Consider the following 21,430-nt stretch of genomic DNA (forward strand, 5'->3'; position numbering starts at 1 on the left):
CCCAAAACCAGAGTGATCTGCAGACTACATAAAACTCAGCACTTATTAAACACACTCTCCAACAAATCTGCATGAAAATTAAATTTTGCTTTCATCAAGGACTGAATAAACATATGGAAGGATGTATAATCTTATTTATCAAAAAGCATTTGTATAATTAAACACGAATATCATAAAAGGTTGCCTTAGGTCATCATTTGCATGAGTAAGTAATTTGTAGAATGTCAGGTACAATAGACAGAATAGATGGATGTGTGAGCATATAGGGTTAAATTAGACTCAATATTAGCCAACCACATAGTGATCAATCAGAATGATAGATCTAAATGGCAATACAAGAGGACTGTCTGAGCGATTTTTAGTGTAAGTATTCCTTAGTAAGCTTTCATGTCGAGCAGTTCTAACTACACTAAAACACATTCTTATGCGATCTACTTTGGGCACTGGTCCTGGGGAAGGGAATGTTGGGACTATGTCTTGAAAAAAGCCAGGAGGTTTAGAAGTACCAGGTCTTCAAAACTGACCCTGAGTCTTTCCAGCTTGCGATATTAATTTCCAAGAACACAGGATACTGCACAAGGAGCCATGGGACGGAAAACAGATAAAAACAACTACAGTGGCTTTGAAGGCTGTGGTTCTGCCTATTACAAACCCAAAGATCTTTCCTGATTCCATCAGTAACATACAGAACTATACTAAGTACAGATGATGCCCTGCAATAAAAAGCTCAGCCAAAGCACTTTCATTTCAGTGGAATCAGTAATACATCTTTGTTGTGAACTATTAATAAAGTCAAACTCTGTTCACTTTACTGCAGTAGGTCAAACCCTGTATCTCAGTTCAGTTCCAGCTGCTACAAAGATTTACCCACAGTCATTCATTTCAAGGGGCATATTTCTTTGTGGAAAGAATAAACCACATATGGAAAAAGCAGCTCTGAGTGTGGCACTGGCACTAGCTCAGCACTTACCTGGGCTCAAATGCTCCAGTTATATCCAGGCTCTGGCCTTAATGAGAAGGGAGTGTAACAGTGACGGACCAGACCTGCTGAGCAAGCTGCCCACAACTAAAGTGAAGGTGATGAGTTAGGAGCAGAGCCTTCCTGTGTAGCACAGGAATTCAGCTTCAGAATGGGATTCCCAAGGAATTTTGGAGGAGAGAGGGATGCAACTCACTTGGCAAACAAACGCTTCACCAAGGGTTGGATGGAGAGAACTCCCTTCATCAATCCCTCACCTATCATAGGTGCATACACCTTGTCTTTTAGGAAGAAGTCTTAAGTCACAGAATCACAGAATAAGCTGAGCTGGAAGGGACCCGCAAGGATCATCGAGTCCAACTCCCGGCCCCGCACAGGACCATTCCCAAGAGTCACACCATGTACCCAATAGTGTTGTCCAAATGCTTCTTGAACTCTGTCAGGCTTGGTGCTGTGACCTCTTCCCCAGGCAGCCCACTCCTGTCACTAGGAAAGGGCCAGGAGCCAGAAAAGGCCACTGTCACAGAAGATCCCCATCCCAAGCAGCACGTGGTCCTCTCGTGCCACAGAACTGAGAGATTTATAGCAGAGGTGAGTCCTTCTGACCCTGGGACATTCTGTTCCCCATTATCTCATTTGCTCTTGTATTTTGCGCAGGACTAATGTGCATTTCGGAGGAAGTAAAAGAGCAAAACAGAGGGCTTGGAATTCCTGAATGTTTCTACTGTCACAGCAGCCCAGTCACCCCTGGGAAAAACAGAGAGAAAGAAGGAAAAAGAATGAAAGAAAGAATGACAGTGGGGAGGCCATCATTTGTCCCAGTGCCAATTTCCGCTTCCACAGCTGCATCCAGAACTTCATCACTGGGTGCCAGCAGTTTTGAATTGCTTAAATAGAAATGAAGACATATCCTGTCCTGAAAACTGTGGACAAAATAATGGGAACATGATGTGCATATGAGTGTGTGGTTGCTTTGAGCCTGGGAATGGGCTGAAACCAGAAGAAAAGCAACAGCAATGTTTTTGGAGAAGCACTGCCGCCTTCCCTCTCCTCTGTTGCAGTGCCCTGTATCAGATACCACAGTTGTGGGTTGGGAGCCCGACTGATGAAGGGACGTCCTGCTTGTGTGAGCAGGGAGGTGACAATGACATGCATATACTCCTTAACTGGCTCCTGATGCACTTCCATCTCCTTCCTTCGGTGAGAACAATGTAGCAAGGCCTCTTGTACTTGAGCAACCTTCAAAGCATCTTCCTGAGCTGATGGTGTTGTCCTCACACACTGCAGTTTATTGTCACCTCATCACCAGGTCTGAGGTCATTAGTGTGGCCTGGGGTTCTAATAATAATCTTGTAAAAACAATTCCAATCCAGTGCAGCCTGGAGGAGACTGAGGGGACACCTCACCATGGCCTGCAGCTTCCTCATAAGGGGCAGTGAAGGGACAGGCACCAATCTCTGCTCTCTGGTGACCAGTGACAGGACCAGAGGGAACAAAGCGGTGTCAGGGGAGCTTTAGGTTGGATACCAGGAAAAGGTTCTTCACTCAGAGGGTGGTTGGGCACTGGAACAGGCTCCCCAAGAAAATGGTCACAGCACCAAGCCTGGCAGAGCTCAAGGAGGATTTGGACAACGCTCAGGTGCATGGTGTGACTCTTGGGGTGTCCTGTGCAGGTCCAGGAGTTGGACTTCGATGATCCTTGTGATTCCCTTCCAACTCAGGAGATTCTGTGGTTCTGTGACTCTACGCTCATCCCCTTCCATACTACAGCTAAGTGGTTAAAGGACTCCTTCAGGAGTCAGGTAACTGAGGTTCAATCACATGCTCCAACAGAGGCAGTTGGGCCTGCTGCCCTCTGGAGTGGGAATGCCTGAGTGGATGACCCATCTCTGTTCTTGGGATGCTGCCAGTGATCCCTTTGAAGCTGTTTCATTTTCCATGAACACAGTTAAACCAAAGTTGACTGGGCAGAGGAGGAGCAAGCAGGAGCAGACATGATTCCCCAGCCCAGCACTTCCCTACAGAGGTTGAGGGGAAGTTGATGTCCACACCATGCTGCCACATGCCTGTCTCTCTGGAAAAAAAGGCTGAGGTCACGGCCACATTTGTGTGGGCCTGACAGACAGACATGCTCTGAGCCTGCCTTCTAGACAGACACCAGCTACTCAGCCCTGCCAAGACATGTGTCCAGCAGAAACCCCCTCGGTATCTGTGAGTCTGTAACGCCAGTTTCTGAGACAGCTGTGACAGCTAAACAGGACTTCTGAGGATCTAAATTCCAGATTTACACTGACCTTAGCTGGATTCCCTTAACTCCCTTTGTTTCTGCTCAACCATCTGTAAAAGGATGGATGGTTATACAAATATTTCCCTGTGAGAATTGCTGTCCAAGTAAATCCTGGTCAGTGTTTGGAAACCCGGGGCAGTAAATCCCCAGAACTGATGGAAATACTGGTGTTTAGCCACTTCTTTGCAGGAAAAAATGGGGCAGCATGGCAACAATATCCACAATGAGCAGTGTCTTTAAAATCAGAGCTCATGGCTTCTCAAAAAGTCACCACTAAAAAGTCATGGATAGAAGCTGTTGGCTGGCTAGCCTGGTTAAACTGAAATTTCATGATTTAGACTTTCGTAAAAAGCTGTTTGAGGTAAAAAAAAATCTTTATAAATTGTGATATAATCAACGCCGAAAATATTCAACCTCATTAATAGAGAAATAAAAAGAGCGTAATAGGCAGCAGTATTATCTTCTTAGAATTATGAAAGACAATACAGGAACACGGGGCAAACAAGAAGCAATCACATCTTAGGGATGTATTGAATGACAAAACATAGACAGCAGAAAGCCAAGAAAAGTTTCTTCTATCTTGACTTTCTGAATATTCTTCCTCGACAAGCATTAAGTCTGACATCATGGTGCATGGCTCAGCACCCTGCCAAAAGATGTGTTGTTGTTAATTGCTGCACTGTCCCAAAAAAACCAGGAGAGGGCTCTGAAATCAGCTATGAAGGGTTACTAATTAATGTTTTATCAATCTGCTGGCCCCTGGCTCAGACTGCACTTTGAAGTGGAGCCAGAGAGAGAAGAGAGGGGGGAAAACTCTCTGGAGACCGTATATTCAGAGGACTGAAGAATTCCAGTTACAGGTAACTAAGCTTGGTTTTTTCCATCATAAATTGAGCCTTCACAGATCTCTGCTCCTGGAAGAAACCTGTGATCAGTCACTCAAAATGATCACAGGACAACCTCAAGGTTCATTGGCACAGCAAGAAGGGGCAAAACCTATGAGGAATAGGATGAGAAGTTCTGAGAAGAGAGTCACCTTAACACGGTGAACCTGTTCAGGCTTAGTAGAGCTAACAACCTATAAGGGCAGAAACAAGGGGACCAAAATCACCTGGGGTACAGATACACAAAAATCACATTACTGTAGATGCTGACAGTGGAAGAAGCCTGTGAGATGACTTCCATGCCTGAACCACACATACTCATCTGCTGCAACACTCTTGAAACCCCAAATCTGTAGCAAGGAATCTTTGAACTCAAAGTCCTGCAAAGGGGACCCTCAAGCAGCCAACAGCCCATGGAGAATGTGAAACTCTCCCTTATTGGAGAGATCTCGCTGGGCAGAAGGGTGCTGGGGGCAGCTCGCCTCAATGAAGGCAGCAGTCCTGAGCTGCTCCTGACTTCCCAGCTCAGGAAGAGCTGGGATACTCTGCATAGCATGGAGGCCAGATGCTTCTCACCCCTCCTGTTTGCAAGAGAGCAAGCCAAAGAGCTGATTACCAACTAGCAGCGGCTTCTGGCTCCCTCCAAGAGGCACTGTGCCTTGTGCTGCTTCATACTGTGCTTAGTCTGTGGTCCATCACAGGTGCTTCTCTGAGAGACAAGATCTCAGCTCTGAATGTGTCAGCAGCTGGCACCAAGTTCCTGCAGGCACTCAGAAAACAACCTTTTGCCTTAGAAAAAGCCTCATTTGTAAGTCACTACCTCTCCTGGGCTTTGAGCAGTGCTCAGAGCTGTAGGGCAGTTAATGTAGGGCTATAGGTTCTGGGGAACCACAAGGTCAGATCAAGCCAGCCCTTTTACACGTGCATGTAACTCTACTTCTGTGTGTAAGAATCAAGTACAACTTGGATTTCTGCTCTTATGGCAAGCAAAGACTTCACACACCTGTGGCTTCTGGTCTTTCCAAAAAGGACTAAATGCTGGCACTGCTTGGCACATGCCGGGAGAGACAAACTGTAGCAGAGTGGTTTGTACCGCTTCTCTCTTTCTGAAGCTGTTTCATGGAGACCTCAAAGACCCAGCACTACTTTGAAACTTTGCTTTGTATTTCTTGATTCAGATATGTTCCATTTCTAACCCTGCACTTACATAAATGCAGAGTTTTCACAGAATAATTCTTTTCCAAGATAGCAAGATATTTTAGGGTCATATAAGATCTGACATCAGTAAATTCAGAAACACAGCCCCCAGTTTTTGGTTACATTCAAACAGCAATATTCAAGAAAACTGAAGAGACTACAATCTTGGTTGAAATTAGAGAAAACCAAAGGACCTCCCTCTCACCATCAATTGCAGCATCCTTCACAAGTCTTTGTGAACTGACTGCTGTACTGGCTGGCTAATTTGGAGTTACTTATGTGATGCCAGCAGAGCTCAGAACACAGAGCATGTCTACCGAAATCTTGCATTCAGCATTGGGGTAATGTATTCACATCTGGGCACTTCAGTGTCAGGCAGGTATTAGAAAAGCAGGAAGTTTAAAAAGTAGGCACAGTTTATGGTAGACAGAGCAAAGGCAAGGGAAAGAAAGTAACACATCCATTCATGAGCAGGGGTAAGAGAAGGTAGTAATCAAATGTGTGCTTTCTGATTGCTCCTTCTCAGATCCAAACTTTTCCCTCTTCAACATTGTTAGTCTCCTTATGGAGGTCATAAACATATAATGGGATAGATTTCAGGTCCAGGCTTCCAGCACTGTGATAATTAGAGCCTCTTAACATTGCTATTCATCTCCACTGTTCAAATGCTAATAATAAAAGTACTAAACCCATTCTGGAGAAGGCAAAGACAATAGGCAAAAACTTTGGGACTTAAACAAAATTACTAAATTTTAAAGGAAGCTCATTCCATATGACATAGTATAATGTCCGTAATTAATGAGAGATGTAAAAAGGTTTAACTCTAAAAGATAGAAAATTAAATCATTTGTTTCCTATGGGTATATAATGAGATAGTTACCAAGTTCCCATGAGAGAGATAAGCAGATATTAAAAGGTCTTTCCAATACCTGTAATGGCTAAGGGCAACAGCTAATTCAATAGATTCGATCAAAATCACCACTTCTTTCTTTGCTTCTGATTTATTACTTTGGCTGTAGTTAGTCATCACTCATTTTAGTTTGCTTTTCAGCAGTCATAAATTATGCCTCATAAATAAAAAGATACAATCAAGGAAATCATATCAAGCCATCTAGAGCCCTGGAGTATACTTTCCCCTGGTACTCACACTAATGTCTTTTTAAAGGATAGCTTGCCATGGTTTTGAATATGTCAGAATCACAATTTACTGAGGTCTTGCAAGAGTGGTGCTCGAAGAGTCTCACTGGTAAATCTGGATGCCAACAAATACAGTCTAATATCTGTATGTAATTTAATGAAAAAAAAAATCAAGCTTTTGTAAAAAAAACAAGCTTTTGTTGCATCAACACACCTGAATTTAAGACTGTGTTGACAAGAGAAACATACTGCCTGAGGTGGGGCTTACTGAGTAAAATTACATGGTTTCAAATGGCCCTTTTCCCTATTGTGTGCCTTCTACTAGGGGAAAGGAAGTATCTCATTCTGCAAAAGGATATTTCAGGTAGGTATCATCATTGCATCAGTGAAACAACATAGTTATGTCTGCTTTACTTTTCAGAACCTGAGGTCAAGCTTGGTAGTCTAATGCAGATGTAGTATGAGAAAATCTCTTTAACTGGAAGCAGAAACCTTGTAAGAACAAACAATCTTACAAACAAAATAACAAGCAGGGAATGGAAGAAAGAACTCTTTCTTTTTTTAATGTCTCTGCTTTGCAGTGCATCTTTCTGTCAGAGAGATGGGAAGAAATGGGGAATTAAAACAATGAAGAGGAGCCAGATATGAGGGATACTACACATGGGTGACAATCCATCACTGGTCAGTTGGAAAACCAGTTTTACCCCATTTTAAACTGCAGAAGTCACTGACCTGTTTGTCAGTAACTAAGCAGCACAAACTGGAGCTCAGCCAACAATTTGACAGATAGGCTGGTAAACCAAGTGTCCTTCCTGGCATTGGAAAGTGACCAAGAGGGCTGACATATTCTACACCCCATGTAGTTGGTCCTTCCTTAATCTTCATGACTTTGCACCCATTTTTTTTCTCTTTACCTCTACAAAGTCAAAATATGATTTGTTTTCTCTTTGAGAGGACCCAATACATATTTACCCTGGTGTGTCTCAGGGTATTTCCTAGACCCTTCACTTGGCTGCAGCAACAGGAGGCTGAGAAGGACTCCACACACAGGAGGGATGCTGTGCCTCCAACAGTGGTCAGAGGCAGGCAGCTCCAGCACTGCAGACCCTATTTGGTGCATTGAACAGTCCTCTTGGAGAATAAACCTCTGCAGGGAGCCATAAACCTTTCTGAAAAGGGACAATTGTAATCTTCGGTCTTTTACATGTTCTGTGCCTGCCAAATAGAAATAAGGATGTGTCCTAAACCAGGAAGACATTAAGCCATTAATCTAAAGAAGCAGTTTTAAGAACACAATTAAGTGCAATCGTGGAGGAGTGATACTGCATTTGCATGGAAATCACACCATACTGTGACAGCTCTGCTTTGCTCTAAATGCCACAAAGTCTCTGCTCGGAAGGGCCTTTCCTTAGCTGAGAAAAGCAGGTTTGGCTCTATAGGCTGCTAGATGGTAGCACTGCACACGTCTTTCAGTGACTCCTGAGGAGGGCTTACACATTCTGCTTCAGAAATATTCAAGGAATCAAAGGATTGCACTTGCAAACTCATTAGGCATCATGAGTTGTAATGTTTGCTTAAGTCAGGGGGTGTTTCAGGAGATGATGCAATAGCACATATTTAATAGAGTTGGGGATATCAGGCAGAATTCCAACAAATACCTAGAAGTTGCTCTAGAAAATGCAAATATCTAAATGTGCAACTAGACCAACAGAGGGAATTTTGAAGATCTAAGTGTTTTGGAGTACGGAACAGTAGGCACTGTATGACATGTAAAAACCCACTGAAACCTAGTAGGTGCTGATATGCTCATGTAGATGCTGGCCCTTAAAGTATAAATAGGCTTCCTTGAAGAATAGTGATCAAGCATTTCAGGGCCATAGTCCCTTTTGTCATCACGAGCTTCTAAACTCACTTCATCATTTCTGGAAGTGCAAATTTTGCACCTAATTTTATAAAACCTAGTATTCAGCTGAAGTTTCCAGGAAAACAAACAAAAAACAACAAAACAAACCAACAAACCCAATGAAAAAAACTCTCAAAAAACCCCCATATTCAAAAGTCCTGGTTTCAGGTCCAAAGAAGCTATTAGAGCATTGAACTAAATCTCAGTATCTCCAAAAATGCCGGAGAGAGTCCCATCACAGCACTTTGATTTTATCTGCATTCTGCTGGAGGAAATTCAGATGCATTTAAAGTTTTATGTCCAGCAAACAAGCCTCAAATGCAGAGACAGGAGAATCAATATCCAGCTTAAGTGAAATATAAATCTGGGTTTCATCAGCATAATAGCAAAAGCCAAGCCCTACACTTATGAATAACTTGTCTCACAGGCAAGATATAAATTGTCAACAATGGAGAGGCTCAGAGTAGATCCCAGAGGACTGCTGCAAGTGACTTCAGCAGAAGACAAACAGATGCATTGAAAAACCTCTCATGGTGAAATAAATGGCCACTGGTGAAAAAAACCAAAAATGATTTAGAGTTCCAATCAAAAGCTCAGCCTGGTTATGGAGCAGAACCAAGATAAAAAGCTAAGTCTTGAATACAGCACAGTAAAGCACAGGAATCCGATCAAGAGGCTTCTTTTTTTTTTTATTTTTCACTGATAAGTCATTAAAAATGTTGGCTGAAGAAAGTCTCTGTGGTATCAACTTCCCAAAAAACAGCTTCTGACTGAGATAATTAAAAGTTAGTCCAGCTGAGAACATCACACAGCCAATACCTACAACATACAGCTTGGAGAGCTTTACTTCATCTAAGAAAGATTCCTAAAAAGTATGGTTTGAGTCTGCTACCAATGCTTGCTGTCTACTCAGCCCCATCTGCACTTGAATTCTCATTCCTCACAGATCCTGACTAAAGCAGAAAGGAAATCTGGTCTAACAATAGTTCGGCTGACACAGGCTGTACAGTCTCCATCCTTGCATCTGCAAGGAGGGAGGACTTGATCCAAAACTCAGCTGGACATAGCCCTGAGAGCCTGCTCTATCTGGACCTGCTTCAAGCAGGGAGTTAGGCTAGATGCCTTCTGGATGTCCCTTCCAAACTGCACGACTTGGTGAGTCTATGACACAGATACATACAGCAGCTGGACAGAATAATGTGATAAAGCAAGATTTTAGGTTTAATTCTTCATGGTTTCTGGCTACTAAAAACGAAAAAGCAACAGCAGTGGAGCAGAGCTGTCAAAGAACCTGATCTACACAGTGTGCTCTCATCAAACTTGCAGATGACACCAGACTGGAGGGACCAGGTGATATGCTGAAGGGCAGATCTGCCAGTCAGAAGGGCTTGGAGAATGGGAATTTCAGCAAGACAGATGCAAAGTCCTGCTCCTGGGGAGAAATAACTTCTTGCACCCTCACAGGGTCAGCATTACTGACCAACTAGTGAGCACCTCTGCTTGAAAGGACCTAAAGGTCTTAGTAGATAGAAAGTTGAATACAAGCCAGCAGGGTAATTTGGCAGCAAAGATGGCCAACAGCCTGAGCCATTTAGCAAAAGCACAGTCAGACAATTAAAGAAGTGATTACCTGCCTTTATTTAGCGTCTGTTTTGTTTTGGCCCCCAAATACGAGAAAGATATTGATAAATTGGAGCAAGTTCAGTGGAAGGCCACCAAGGTAATCAGGGGGTTGGAAAAATTTGCCTATAAGGAGAAGCTGTGGGACTTGGGTTTGTTCAGCCTGAGGAAGAGATGGCTTCGGTGGGACCTGATTGTGGCCCCCCAGCACCTACCCACAGGCTAATGAGAGGGTGGAGCCTGTTTCTTTACTATAGTATGTGGTGGGAGGGGACAAGAGAAAACAGGTATAAGTTCAAGCAAAAAAGGTTCAGGCTGAACAAAACAAAAACCCTTTTTTGCAATGAGGACAGCCAGGCAATGGAGCAGACTGTCTGTAAGGTTGCAGTCTCCTCCCCAAAGGTTTTCAAGATGCATCTGGATAGAGCCCTGCAAAACCTCATCTGACCTCTTTACTGACCCAGGCAGAAAGTTGGGCTGGCTGGCCTCCTGAGAGCCCTTCCAACCTGAATGATCTTGTGATCCTATAAAGCAAATGAGCCTGTAAAAGAAAGATTGCACCACCTAGCTCAAGACATGGAATGCACTGCTTCAGGTATATATGAAACAAAATGAGAAATAACACCAACCATCAACAGCAAAGTCACTTTTGAACCTCTCAAAAAATGTGCTTGTTATTCTAATGACTGATTTAAAGAGAAAACAACCCCAGTCCCTCTTAATGTAAACTGCTCTAAGATCATAAATTAAAAATTAATTCACAGTAGATTGGGGGAGGATGGAGAAAGAAAAAAAGAGTACTAAAAAAAGGCTGCCTTCTAAGAACTAGAATTTCCCTTAACAGGGACTTGCTGAGGCTCTGGAGGGTACAAAAACATTTAAGATACACAGGCACCTACCACTAAGCTAAAGAAAAACAAATGCTGAATGAATGTATTTCTTGTATGAAATTATTTTCAGCTTTTCAACTCCTTAAAATACATTCACAATAAACATTCAGGTTTCACAATGCTATTAACATTAGAACTGAGATGTGTATGTTCATTGTAAGTGTAAAGTAAGGCTCTCAAAGTGTACTGAAATCATAATCAGAGCTGCTAAATAGCTTCAATTCCCACCTGATATTCGTACTCTGTGTAAGGCAGCAACTTCTCGTCTTTGAAGGAGGTTGACGAACCGTTGTAAACAAGTGAGAGGTCTAAATTTATGTGAGCTTGAGTTGTTCGCCTCCTGTAAAGTTCATAGTACAAAATCTTCCCGTTTGGCTGCTTGGGGCCGGTCCACAGGATGGAAGCAGTCGACTGGAAGCCGCCGGCTGTTTGTATTTCAATGAGAGGGGCCGGCTGCACTGCCGGCGGCGCCTCCAGCGTCTGTGCTGATGCCCACTCACTGGAGGCACAGCCCAGCTCCGTGCAGGCTTGGAGCTGGACTTCGTACCTTCGGGAACGCAAAGCAGGAGAAAGGTGATTAAAACGCTGCAGATACAAATATAAACTGTGCGTGAGATCTGGCAGATTTCTCAATTTCCCCCGGTCTTTGGAAATTTTATATAGGAACACAGTTTGTATGAACACACAGATTATGTGCTGTGCTTTATATAGCAAAGAGGAAGAACACTGTCTTCTGGGGTATTCTTTGGGTGTGGTTTGGGTTTTTTCAGAGCACAGTTAACATCTGCAGGAGTCAAGTGATCAAAATCATTTTGATGATATAAATCAAAATGATGATTCATTGTAAGAGATGATTTGGATGTCATTTGAGAGCTGTAGAACTCCACTCTATTACTCTCTTTGGATTTAGATTAGTTATATGTAAATAGTAGACAAACTTATCAACCATGTAACACACACAAATTATGCTTACACAAATACATAAGGAAAGGTCAGGTAAATAATCAAGAATTAGTGAGGAAGATACTACTTCAGTATCAAGTGTGCTTCTGCAGGAGAGTCTGGTGCCCTCCCTTAAGTTTTAGCTTTCACTTAATCACAAGTCACTCGTTTCCAGCTCAAGGGTTCAACCATGTTCCTGGTGTGACCCCATTAATATCAACTCAACTACACTGTGAATGGGCCAGCTACTACAACTTTGGTCTCCCCACCCCAAATGTTGTCAACTAAAGCCCTATTTATTCTCAACAGCAGACACCATGTGAAAGATAAACCAGTACAAGATCGCAGGTTTCGGAGTCTATAGCAGAGTGCTGAATTACCCCTTCTATTAATTACAACCTAAGTCAACACTATGTACTTCGCTAAGATGATATAAAGCTGGTGTTACTATAAATTTAAAGGAAAACAAATCCTTGTTTTATTATTTCCTTTTTAGCAAACAACCCCATGGGTCTGACTATCTGTTTAAGCAAGATGGCTGAGTTGTCTGCCAGCCCACTGCCCCACCCCACAGCATTTATTCAACAAATGAGTTCTTCCATACTTACCGGCAGTAGGGCTGTAGCTGTGCCACTATGTATGACCGTCTCAGAAAGGAAACATGAGAAGCATCAAAGTCAAAAGTCTTCTTTCCTGTTTCGCCAGGCTTGTGGACTGAGACTGTGTAGTTTCTAATGTCACCGTTTACTTTGATAGGAGGATCCCAGGCCACCAAAATCTCACTGGAAGACCATGCCTGCAGCCTAGGAGGCAACATCCCAGATGGAGCAGAGGGGTTGGTTTTTATCCGAGCTGAGGGACTGGTCGCGCTGCCCTGGCTGTTATTTGCTGTGACAGTGTAGCTGTACTCCATGCCTGGCGTTAGGGTGAAATCAAGATACCGAGTTTCCAGACCAGAGTACACAAGTACACCATCCCTCCTTAGGTCATAGCTTGTGATTTTGCCATTGGGCTTATCTGGGAGTTTCCATGTGATTTCAATTGACTCTGAGCCCATGACCAGCAGCCTGGGAGCTTCCATATTTAATGGTGGAGCCTCCATGGTCATCACAGACTGAGACGTGCTAGAGGTGCAGCCCCCAGCAGTACAGGCGACCAGTGCAAAATCGTACTGCGTGTAAGGCTGCAGGTTAGAAACCAACATTTGCAAACTTTTGCCAGGATAATACTCTTCATTGCCTAATTTCAATATGTACTTGGTGATATCTCCATTTTGTATTTGGGGAGGTGCCCACGATGCACTGATTTGAGTGGCACTGACAGCCCGCAGAGATGGGGGCTCCACCAAGGCAGGAGCTGCTTCCAGTGTCCGTATTGCAGCTGGCTCACTGGTAGAGCAGCCCCCCATGGTACAGGCAACCACTGCATAGCTGTACACCGTGTAGGGCAGCAAGTCCTCATCCACATAGCTGAGAGTAGCAGCGTCGAAGCTGAAAGGATAGAGAACATCATTCTTCAGCAGCCTGTATGACTGCAGAATGCCATTGGGCTGTGCCGGGGGCCTCCAGGATATGAGCACATTATGGGGGTTGGCCGACACCACGGATAACCTGGGGACAGCAAGACTTTTTGGGGCAGTTTGACTAGTCTTTGCCACTGTCCAGGAGCTGTCAGCATAGCCTGCTGCATTCCAGGTGCGTATTTTATATTCATATCTTGTCCATGGCTGCAAACCTTTATCATTATATGTGAATGTATTACTTTCAGTGTTATATTCTGTGAAAACAATTTTCTCATCTTCCGTTGTTGCTCCGTGCCCCACAACATTCTCTTCTGTGCGTCTGTGAATAACTTCATAGCGAATTATTTTTCCATTCGGATTAACTGGCTGCAACCAGCTCAGTTCAATGTTGGTGGCATTCACTGCCTGGATTACAGGTGCCATTTGGGACACTGGGGGAGCTTCATCTGTCCAGACTGGCTGGGGTGGAGAGCGAGTGCAGCCTGCTGCATTGCACGTCTCCAGCATGAGGGTGTACAGGGTGTACGGCTCGAGGCGCCGGAACAGGAACTGGCGAGATAAACCACTGTACTCCAGGTGGTCATCGCTGAAAACATTGTACATCTGGTGAATTAAGAAAGAAAAAGAAAGAAAGGCAGGCAGGGAAGGAAGGACAGAAGCCAGGATAAAAGGAAAACAAAACAAAACAATTTTTGTCAATAACAAGTAGATGAGATCCTTAATCTTTGCAATAGGGTAAGGACTATTAGCCAATGATTCAGAAACTTACTTCCTTGCTAGTAACAATCAGATCACTGATACAAAAGGAATGTTTTGATCCAATTTTCATGATTTCTTCATTTTGAATGCAGTAATAAATCACTTAGTGACAGTTTTCATTATATTTGATTGTTATCAAGTTTCATTGCGAGGCTCTCACAGGCCAGCAGAAAGCTTCTCACGGACTAGCTCTAAAGAAAATCACTTAAGGAAAAAAACCTCCAAATAAACCTCTGTAGTTGCAAACCTTGCAGGTAAAGGTTTACACTCAGTTGAAACCACTGAGCTAAAAGAAGTCTCAAATTTCAGAACAACATTCTGTCAAACCCAGGTTTTCTAGAAACACATTTTGGTGATGTTCAGTGTACAACAAGTAAGATTATGAGGTTTCATGTGCAGCTTTCTATGCATTAAATGAACAATTTGGTTCAGTGTAAATGAAAATTTACAGTCACAGAGTAGCACAAGGATGTTAATATTCATTTTAATAAAGTGACAAGCATAGAGAACTCACAGAGTGTCTTGTGCTTACATAGGACTTACATCTTATTTTAAACTATAATGCATACAGTTGAGTCTTTTTCAGCAAAAAATGTTTTAATTTGATATTCAGCATTTCCCTTCTCTTTTTTAATCAAGTGAACTGTCAAGATGAGTATTACCTTAATCACACCGTTGGGTTGGGAGGGCTCTGACCATTTCAGCAGCAGAGCCCTGCCATTTTCTTTCTTTTCCACAGTGAAGTCGCTCAGGCCACTGGGTGAAGCTTCCAAAGTTCGCACAGATGTCCAGGGGCTTGAAACCTGCCCGGCGTTGTTTACAGCTACGACATGAATATGATATGTTGTGAAAGGTTTCAATCCAAATAAATGAGCCTGATGCTTTGTTCCCTGAAGCAAGAATACAGATGTTTGAGTTAGTTAAAAAAGTAATCAGCATCTGTGGTTTATGTCACTTGGAAAATGAGGCCTCAGCTGTGGGTCACTTCTGACTGCTTTGCAGAATACCCCATCTGGTTACCAGGATTTTTTTGGGGGGTTTTTCATGATTGAACCTCAAAAAGAAATTAGGGTTTAAAAATACTATCTATCATTCTGGTGGAGCCTTTGGAGCTAATTCCTTGGGATTCCTCCACAGACTGAATCTCAGCTAGGACACAACTTACAGTTCATTCAGCATGTGTCTGAGCTTGCTCAGTGAGAATGAGGCCTCCTGAAATTGGACTCAAGCATGTAAAAATCTGTGGTACATGAGTGATTCCTGGCTCTACAGAAATCTTATCCCTCTTGTGTGTACATGTGACATTTCAGAGGCATGCTGTCCTGTTCAAGCTACTTAGGGCATTGTAATCTGGATAAACAGTTTGTGAATCCCACCAGGCTCAGCCAGGGCTGCAAGGACCGGGGCTGACCTGCTCCCACACCAGAGCACAGCCCAGCAGAGGGGTATGGTGGGGATGCAGGCTGATGGACATCAGCCATGGCCAGGAGCAGCCACTGGAGTCCCAGCGCACCCCAAACAGCATCTGACACAGACCTGACACTGCTCAGGCAAAGAGAGCCTCAGCACAAAGTCTGATCTAGGCAGGAGGGTGGAATTATTTTGAACAGTCACAAAAGGCACAGTGACCAACAAAAGAACAGGAGTAACATGTTCTAGTAGGAGACTGTGCAGATGTGTCTGATCAGAGGAGCAAAGAAAAAAAGGAGTTCAGCTGATCACTGATATATTTAATCTCATTTTTAGCTGTACTTTGGCATGAATTATATAGACCACAAGAAAGGGAGTGCAGGAATTCAGTTGCGTTCATGTGATAGAACAAGCTGAAGTCAATTTCCCTGTGTCAGTAAGTCGTATTAAGTTGTTAAATGCTAACATTTTCAATTGTTTAATATTTAAACATTTGTTAAGCTATCAGACTCAGAAACAAATTTTAAAGAAATATTAATTTATTTTTTAAAATATTAAAAGTTAGATCATAAATATTTAAATAGTTATTTCCTCAAAACAATGAGTTAGTCTTTTAGATAAATATAGCACAGCATTTGAATGACCATTATGAATATTAAATCTGAAGATGCCACAAGTACAGATTATAAACATACTTTTCTGATAAATGATTCCTTTTTTCTGTTAAACAGGGCAAACACTAGCAAGATTAATAATGCAAAAAAGTATAATTCTTTGTTAGGAATTCCCAGTCATCACTGCCAAAAAAGCATAAGCTGAAATGCAAATAGCAATCACTTCGAACAGATTATATATAAAAAAGCTCTGGCTGCCATGGGATATTTAGAGATATCTTTTGTCATAAGAAACATGGAAAGCATGTGGGCTATAAAGCAAAAACATATGTATATTATCAATAGCAGCACCTGTTCAATTACAGTTTATTTCGGTATGGAGAATTTCGTTCAGCCCCTAGATGGCAATACTATCAAACACTTTTTGTAACATGAGTACTTAATGATTAACAACGTGCGTTCAGTCATCCAACATACTCAAGGCAGCCATTAAAAAAATAACAAACCTGATTTCATTATAGATTCTTTTAATAAACATTTATGGCTTAGATCCTTGAAAGTGGAAGCGTTTAAACTGCCATAGCCAAAAAACCTATACAGCCGACTGCGAAATTATGAACTGCAGGTTAAAGAACCACGTTTAAATCGAGGCTCATGCTTAGCATAAAAATCTGGCATCAGAAATTATGTTGGCACAAAACATGATTAAAATTAGCTTTACAATTGGATGTAGTCTGTATTAATAGTTTTTATGAGGACAGTTATCTATTAGGTTTTCAAAACAGAACTTTTAAAAGCCTAAAATTTACATTCCGTGGTTCGGGGGTGGGGATGGGAGGAAGGGAGAACACAGCATTAAATTATTGCCCCTGAACTGCTACACAGAGGCTCTCTGAAGGTACAAACACATTATTAAAAACATCAGACAAAAAGCTATGGCTCTGCTTTTTAATGAGCTGCATCATCGAGTGGCTTCTTGTGACAGCAGTGCTACAGAACACTAGATTTCTGTTTTTTCTAAACAGAAAACCAGCATATTTTTCATCACCCTCTACCATTTTCCCACTAAACCCCAAGATTTAATTATTTACAACCCTCACTACACTTTGAAATGAAACAAGGATGGAGGGATTTCCTTGCCTGCAGTTCATCATGTTCTCTGGAGACTGCTAAACCATTCCTTCCAGGGATGACTTTTATCCCTGGCTCCTACAGATACTTCTTGAAGAGCAAACGGTTTACATGTATTTTTGTTTTGTTTGGTTTTGAAGTAAGCTCAGGGGATGTACTCCCAGAATACAGAGCCACGCTTTCTCCCCCTGCACTGCTGCCATTGCCAGTTGTGAATTTGCTCAGCTCAAAGGCTGATGCTGAAAAGAGGATGGATGGCAGACTCGGTGATTCATTTTAAGAATCACTTTATGTCCTCCCATGACATTTTCAGCCTAGAAATACTGTCCTGCTGGAATGGTCAAATATAAATTACAAAATACACCTTGCACTGATAGCACTGTAACTTTGGCTTCAGAGGACAACGACACAGCCTTAAACAGTGCGGGAACAAAATCATTGTCTGGAATATTCTCCCAGTCTTCTTCTGCAAAGCCATAAACTCATATATCCCATGTTTACACATGTTAACAGTCCAGATTTCATTCACCATTAAAAGAAAACCAACAAAATAAAATTTTAATGTGAACATTAAGATGTTCATAGACTGACTGACCATGAAATCCAATGGACTACAAGCCCATGCCCTCCTGCCTCCAACTGTGACGCATTCTCACTCCATCAGTCATTAAATTAAGAATAATCCAGCAAACATTTAAGTGTGTGCAGTCTCACATTCCTCCTCTATGGCCCTTTCATTCTTTCCATGTAAACACTTATAGAAATGGACATCTGAGGGAGGAGGGAGGTTGTGACAAGCCACTGTGACCTGATCACACTCTGTAGCCCAGAGCCCAGCCTTTGACACAGTCCTTGCTTCTGGCAGCCTGGTCTCCTCTCCTGGTGCAGCTCTGGCGGCACTACCACTACTTCCAGCAGGATCTTTGGTTTTGCTGTGTAAAATGCTTCACATGCTGCCAGTGGCAGCACAAGCTCTTAACAGCAACAAATACACTCCTCCACTAATTCCACTCTTCTAACTGTAAATTAGGATAAAAGTTATTTAAAATAAAACCTTGTTTTAACACATTTTTCAAAACATAAAACGAGAGAACATGAATCATGAATAATGTATCTGTCAAGATTTGCTTCAGATTGCCTTTTTTGTTTGTTTATTTTTTAATTCATGAACACAGAAGTCACTTAAAAGTCTGGAAACAAATTAGCATAGTCTTTCATGCCGTTCAAAGACAGTGGCATCCATAATGCAAGGTGCCTGCCTTCTTTGCTACCTCTTGGTCCTCCTCCCAGGCATGAGCAAGGCTGTACAGCCTTGAAGGGTCTGATGATTTTACACCGCCTACTGTGACTGCTTTTGACTACTTGAAGTGCCCCTAAGGTGGCAACAGGGTCAAGAGGTCTTTGTAGGCTGAAAATGATCAAAAATTAGCATTGATCTGTAGCTGTCAATAATACTCGGCACGGGTGGACTCCCTGCACAAATGTTTAAACTGCATACAACTACACAACCTAGTCATCTTTGAATCGATCGATCTGATGAAGCAGCACTTTCCAGGAGTGTCACTCTGGGCTTTTCCTCATCTTTCAAGGCAGGCCAGCTTACCCAGTTGCCTAGGTCTCAGGGCATGAGTTCAGACCATGACAGACACATCAGAAGATCTCTGAACCACTGAAGAGCTGCTCAACAGGCAGCTTGAGTATCTGTCCCTTCTTCAGGGGTAATCATCAAAGCTCAGCAAGTCATCACCAGTCATGTTAAGGTTAGGCTCTGGTTTCTTCTCTCTCCCTATCTTCTCTTTCTACCATAATCTCTCCTTGGCAGGTATCTTTTATAGCTGAATAAAAAGCTAGCTCATTCTTTCTACAAGCCTCTAACTAAAGTGGCATCAGACACTACCACGCTGTTAATTGGAGTAGTGGCACAGGGATCCAAGCCAGCTCTTTCATAACCCATGGACATAAACGATGGGAAGGCAGTTCAGTGGAACATCCCCTTGTCTAGAGGCAGAGATGGGGAACTCTCCCTGGAAAAGGGAGGAGAAAGCTATGGTCTCCTGACAGCCAGAAGATCAATCCCACCATCCTATGATGGAAACTTTCAAATTCCCCATCAAGGAAGTCAAACAGACTCCTCCACATGTGACAGAAGCAAGGGGGAGTGCTTGGGGGTTTATAAAGATACTCAGTTTATCCTCACCTTTGTCATTATCCTCTTATCCAGTTCCCTGTCTAATCCAGACTCTTTGCCATTTTCTGCAAAGCACTGGGAGCACTTCTACCTTGACTCTGATGTTCAGTCTTATTTCCCAGACTATTCTTAGCCCCTGCCTTCACTCTGAACATTGCACTGAGCTCCTATTCACATGCAAACAGTAACTTGTCCTTTGGGCTGCCTTCGCTCGCGGGCTTATATCATGCATGCGGTGTCTTTTCCATTTAAAAAATCTACTCTCTTCCTAAAGCCTTATGCTCAGATTCACAAGGATCTAACTTATGGATACACAAGTAATCTATGAGTCTATTCCTGTAGCAATGCGGACTGGAATATAAATTATTCCCATGTTAGTACTGAAAAACCTCAAAGGTTAGTCAAACAGAAACCAACATGTTATTCATTTAACCAGAAATTATCTTGCCTACAGGTAATCAGAATTTCCATTTTTTTACAAGAAATTGATGTTGTACTATTTATCTTCCTCCCAATTTGTATGAAAAAAAATTTAGACTTTTCATTAAACTTTTTTTTTGTAAATTTCACTCTTCAAATTTTTCATTTTAAGAACTTTGCATTTCGTGTTAGAATTTTAAAAATTGCCTTTCAACACCTATTTTTAATTTCAAATAATGATTTGATTATGTGATATGACCCAACAGGCTTTCAATAGCAGCAAAATGTACTACACAGGTAATAATTTTTATGGCAAATAAAAACCCAAAGAAATTAAAAAAGAAAACTAGACAAATATTTAAATAAAACTTTTTTAAGTTTGCAAATCCAGATTGTCCCTTATTAAGCCTGAAATAATTTTTAAACATTTTTGTCCAGGGCATGTTCATCCAAATTGTCTTTTGTTGAGATGAAAGGACACTCTTCCTCTCCCAGCCCAGAGATGGATCGATACACTTTCTTCTACAGTGGCAAGGAAATTACATTCAAAAAATTCATTATATTTGAGCCTGCTTTTCTATAAATAAATTTAGGAAATTTTAGTTTAGAAATGTATTAGAATAAATTCAGCCCACAAAGTAAAGCACATGAAATAGTTTCTTATTAAAACATAAATGTTGATTGTGTGATCATAAAGTGTTCTTTTTTTGAGATTCCTGGCAAAATGAATGCTTTCTCTTTTTTTAACTTTAAGAATGTTCTTGTAATTTATTTTTAAGACAAATGGTAGTTTTGCCATCAACACCAGAGAACACAACTTTTCTCTCCTCTGTGACCCCATGTTCTCATCCTTTCCTAACAGCACCATGCTAGCAGCATTTTTAATAAAAACCCAAATCTGCGCAGCCTGTTTCACTTGCCACATAACTGAATCACTTCCTATGCCAACTGTCCTACATGGGCTTGTGGACTGTACTAGGAACAAACCTTTAAAAACAGCAGTAATCTAAACGCAAAATATTCTGCAAATAACAACAATTGATACCTGATCTAAAAATATTACATTGCAATTCATTTTCCTCCTTCTTGGCAGGGCATGTAAGGAACTGTGAATTGCATGTAGCTGAATCTGTCTCATGGAGTTGCTGCCTATTTTCACAGGAGACAGTTTTCTTTCCTGGCATGGCTGGGACCTGCTGCAGTCTCACCGGGCATCTGAATCCCCAGCTTTGACTTGAAAGCAAAGCAACACAAAGAAAACTAGGATGCATTGCACATTAAAATGAAATCAGATAAAATCAAGTTGGCCTTTGGGTAGCAGTACACTTTTAAAACACCAATGATGTTGCACTTTTGATGGTAAAACCTTAAAGAAACCTCTTTGGGCAAAGTCAACATTGCTATTTCAGTGAGATTCTCCTCTTTCTCCTTCTCTTTTTTGCTTTTCTCTTCTTTTTTCTTTCATAATTATTTCTTTAAAATTCATCAAACATCACTGATTGGCACCTTTTCAAAAATGTATTTCCATCTGTATTTGTCTAATTTCT

The 21,430-nt window shown here is 41.9% G+C and overlaps 1 protein-coding gene across 1 annotated transcript in view; it reads right to left on the reverse strand.

Annotated features, from left to right (window-relative positions):
- The window catches only part of LOC121673028 (usherin-like), a 28,707-nt gene extending 13,678 nt beyond the window's left edge, over positions 1–15,029 (reverse strand). The window contains exons 1-3 of the mRNA XM_042046044.1: positions 14,783–15,029; positions 12,448–13,964; positions 11,126–11,444 (exon numbers count right to left, since the gene is read on the reverse strand). Coding sequence (XP_041901978.1) covers positions 11,126–11,444; positions 12,448–13,964 — 1,836 coding nt within the window. The 5' untranslated portion in view covers positions 14,783–15,029. The remainder of the gene's footprint in view (positions 1–11,125; positions 11,445–12,447; positions 13,965–14,782) is intronic.
- Positions 15,030–21,430: the final 6,401 nt, after the last annotated feature.

The sequence above is a fragment of the Corvus kubaryi genome, unplaced genomic scaffold, assembly GCF_017639235.1.
Source record: "Corvus kubaryi isolate FWS band 111438036 unplaced genomic scaffold, C.kubaryi_AGA036_p1.0 65110, whole genome shotgun sequence".
NCBI classification, from domain to species: domain Eukaryota; kingdom Metazoa; phylum Chordata; class Aves; order Passeriformes; family Corvidae; genus Corvus; species Corvus kubaryi.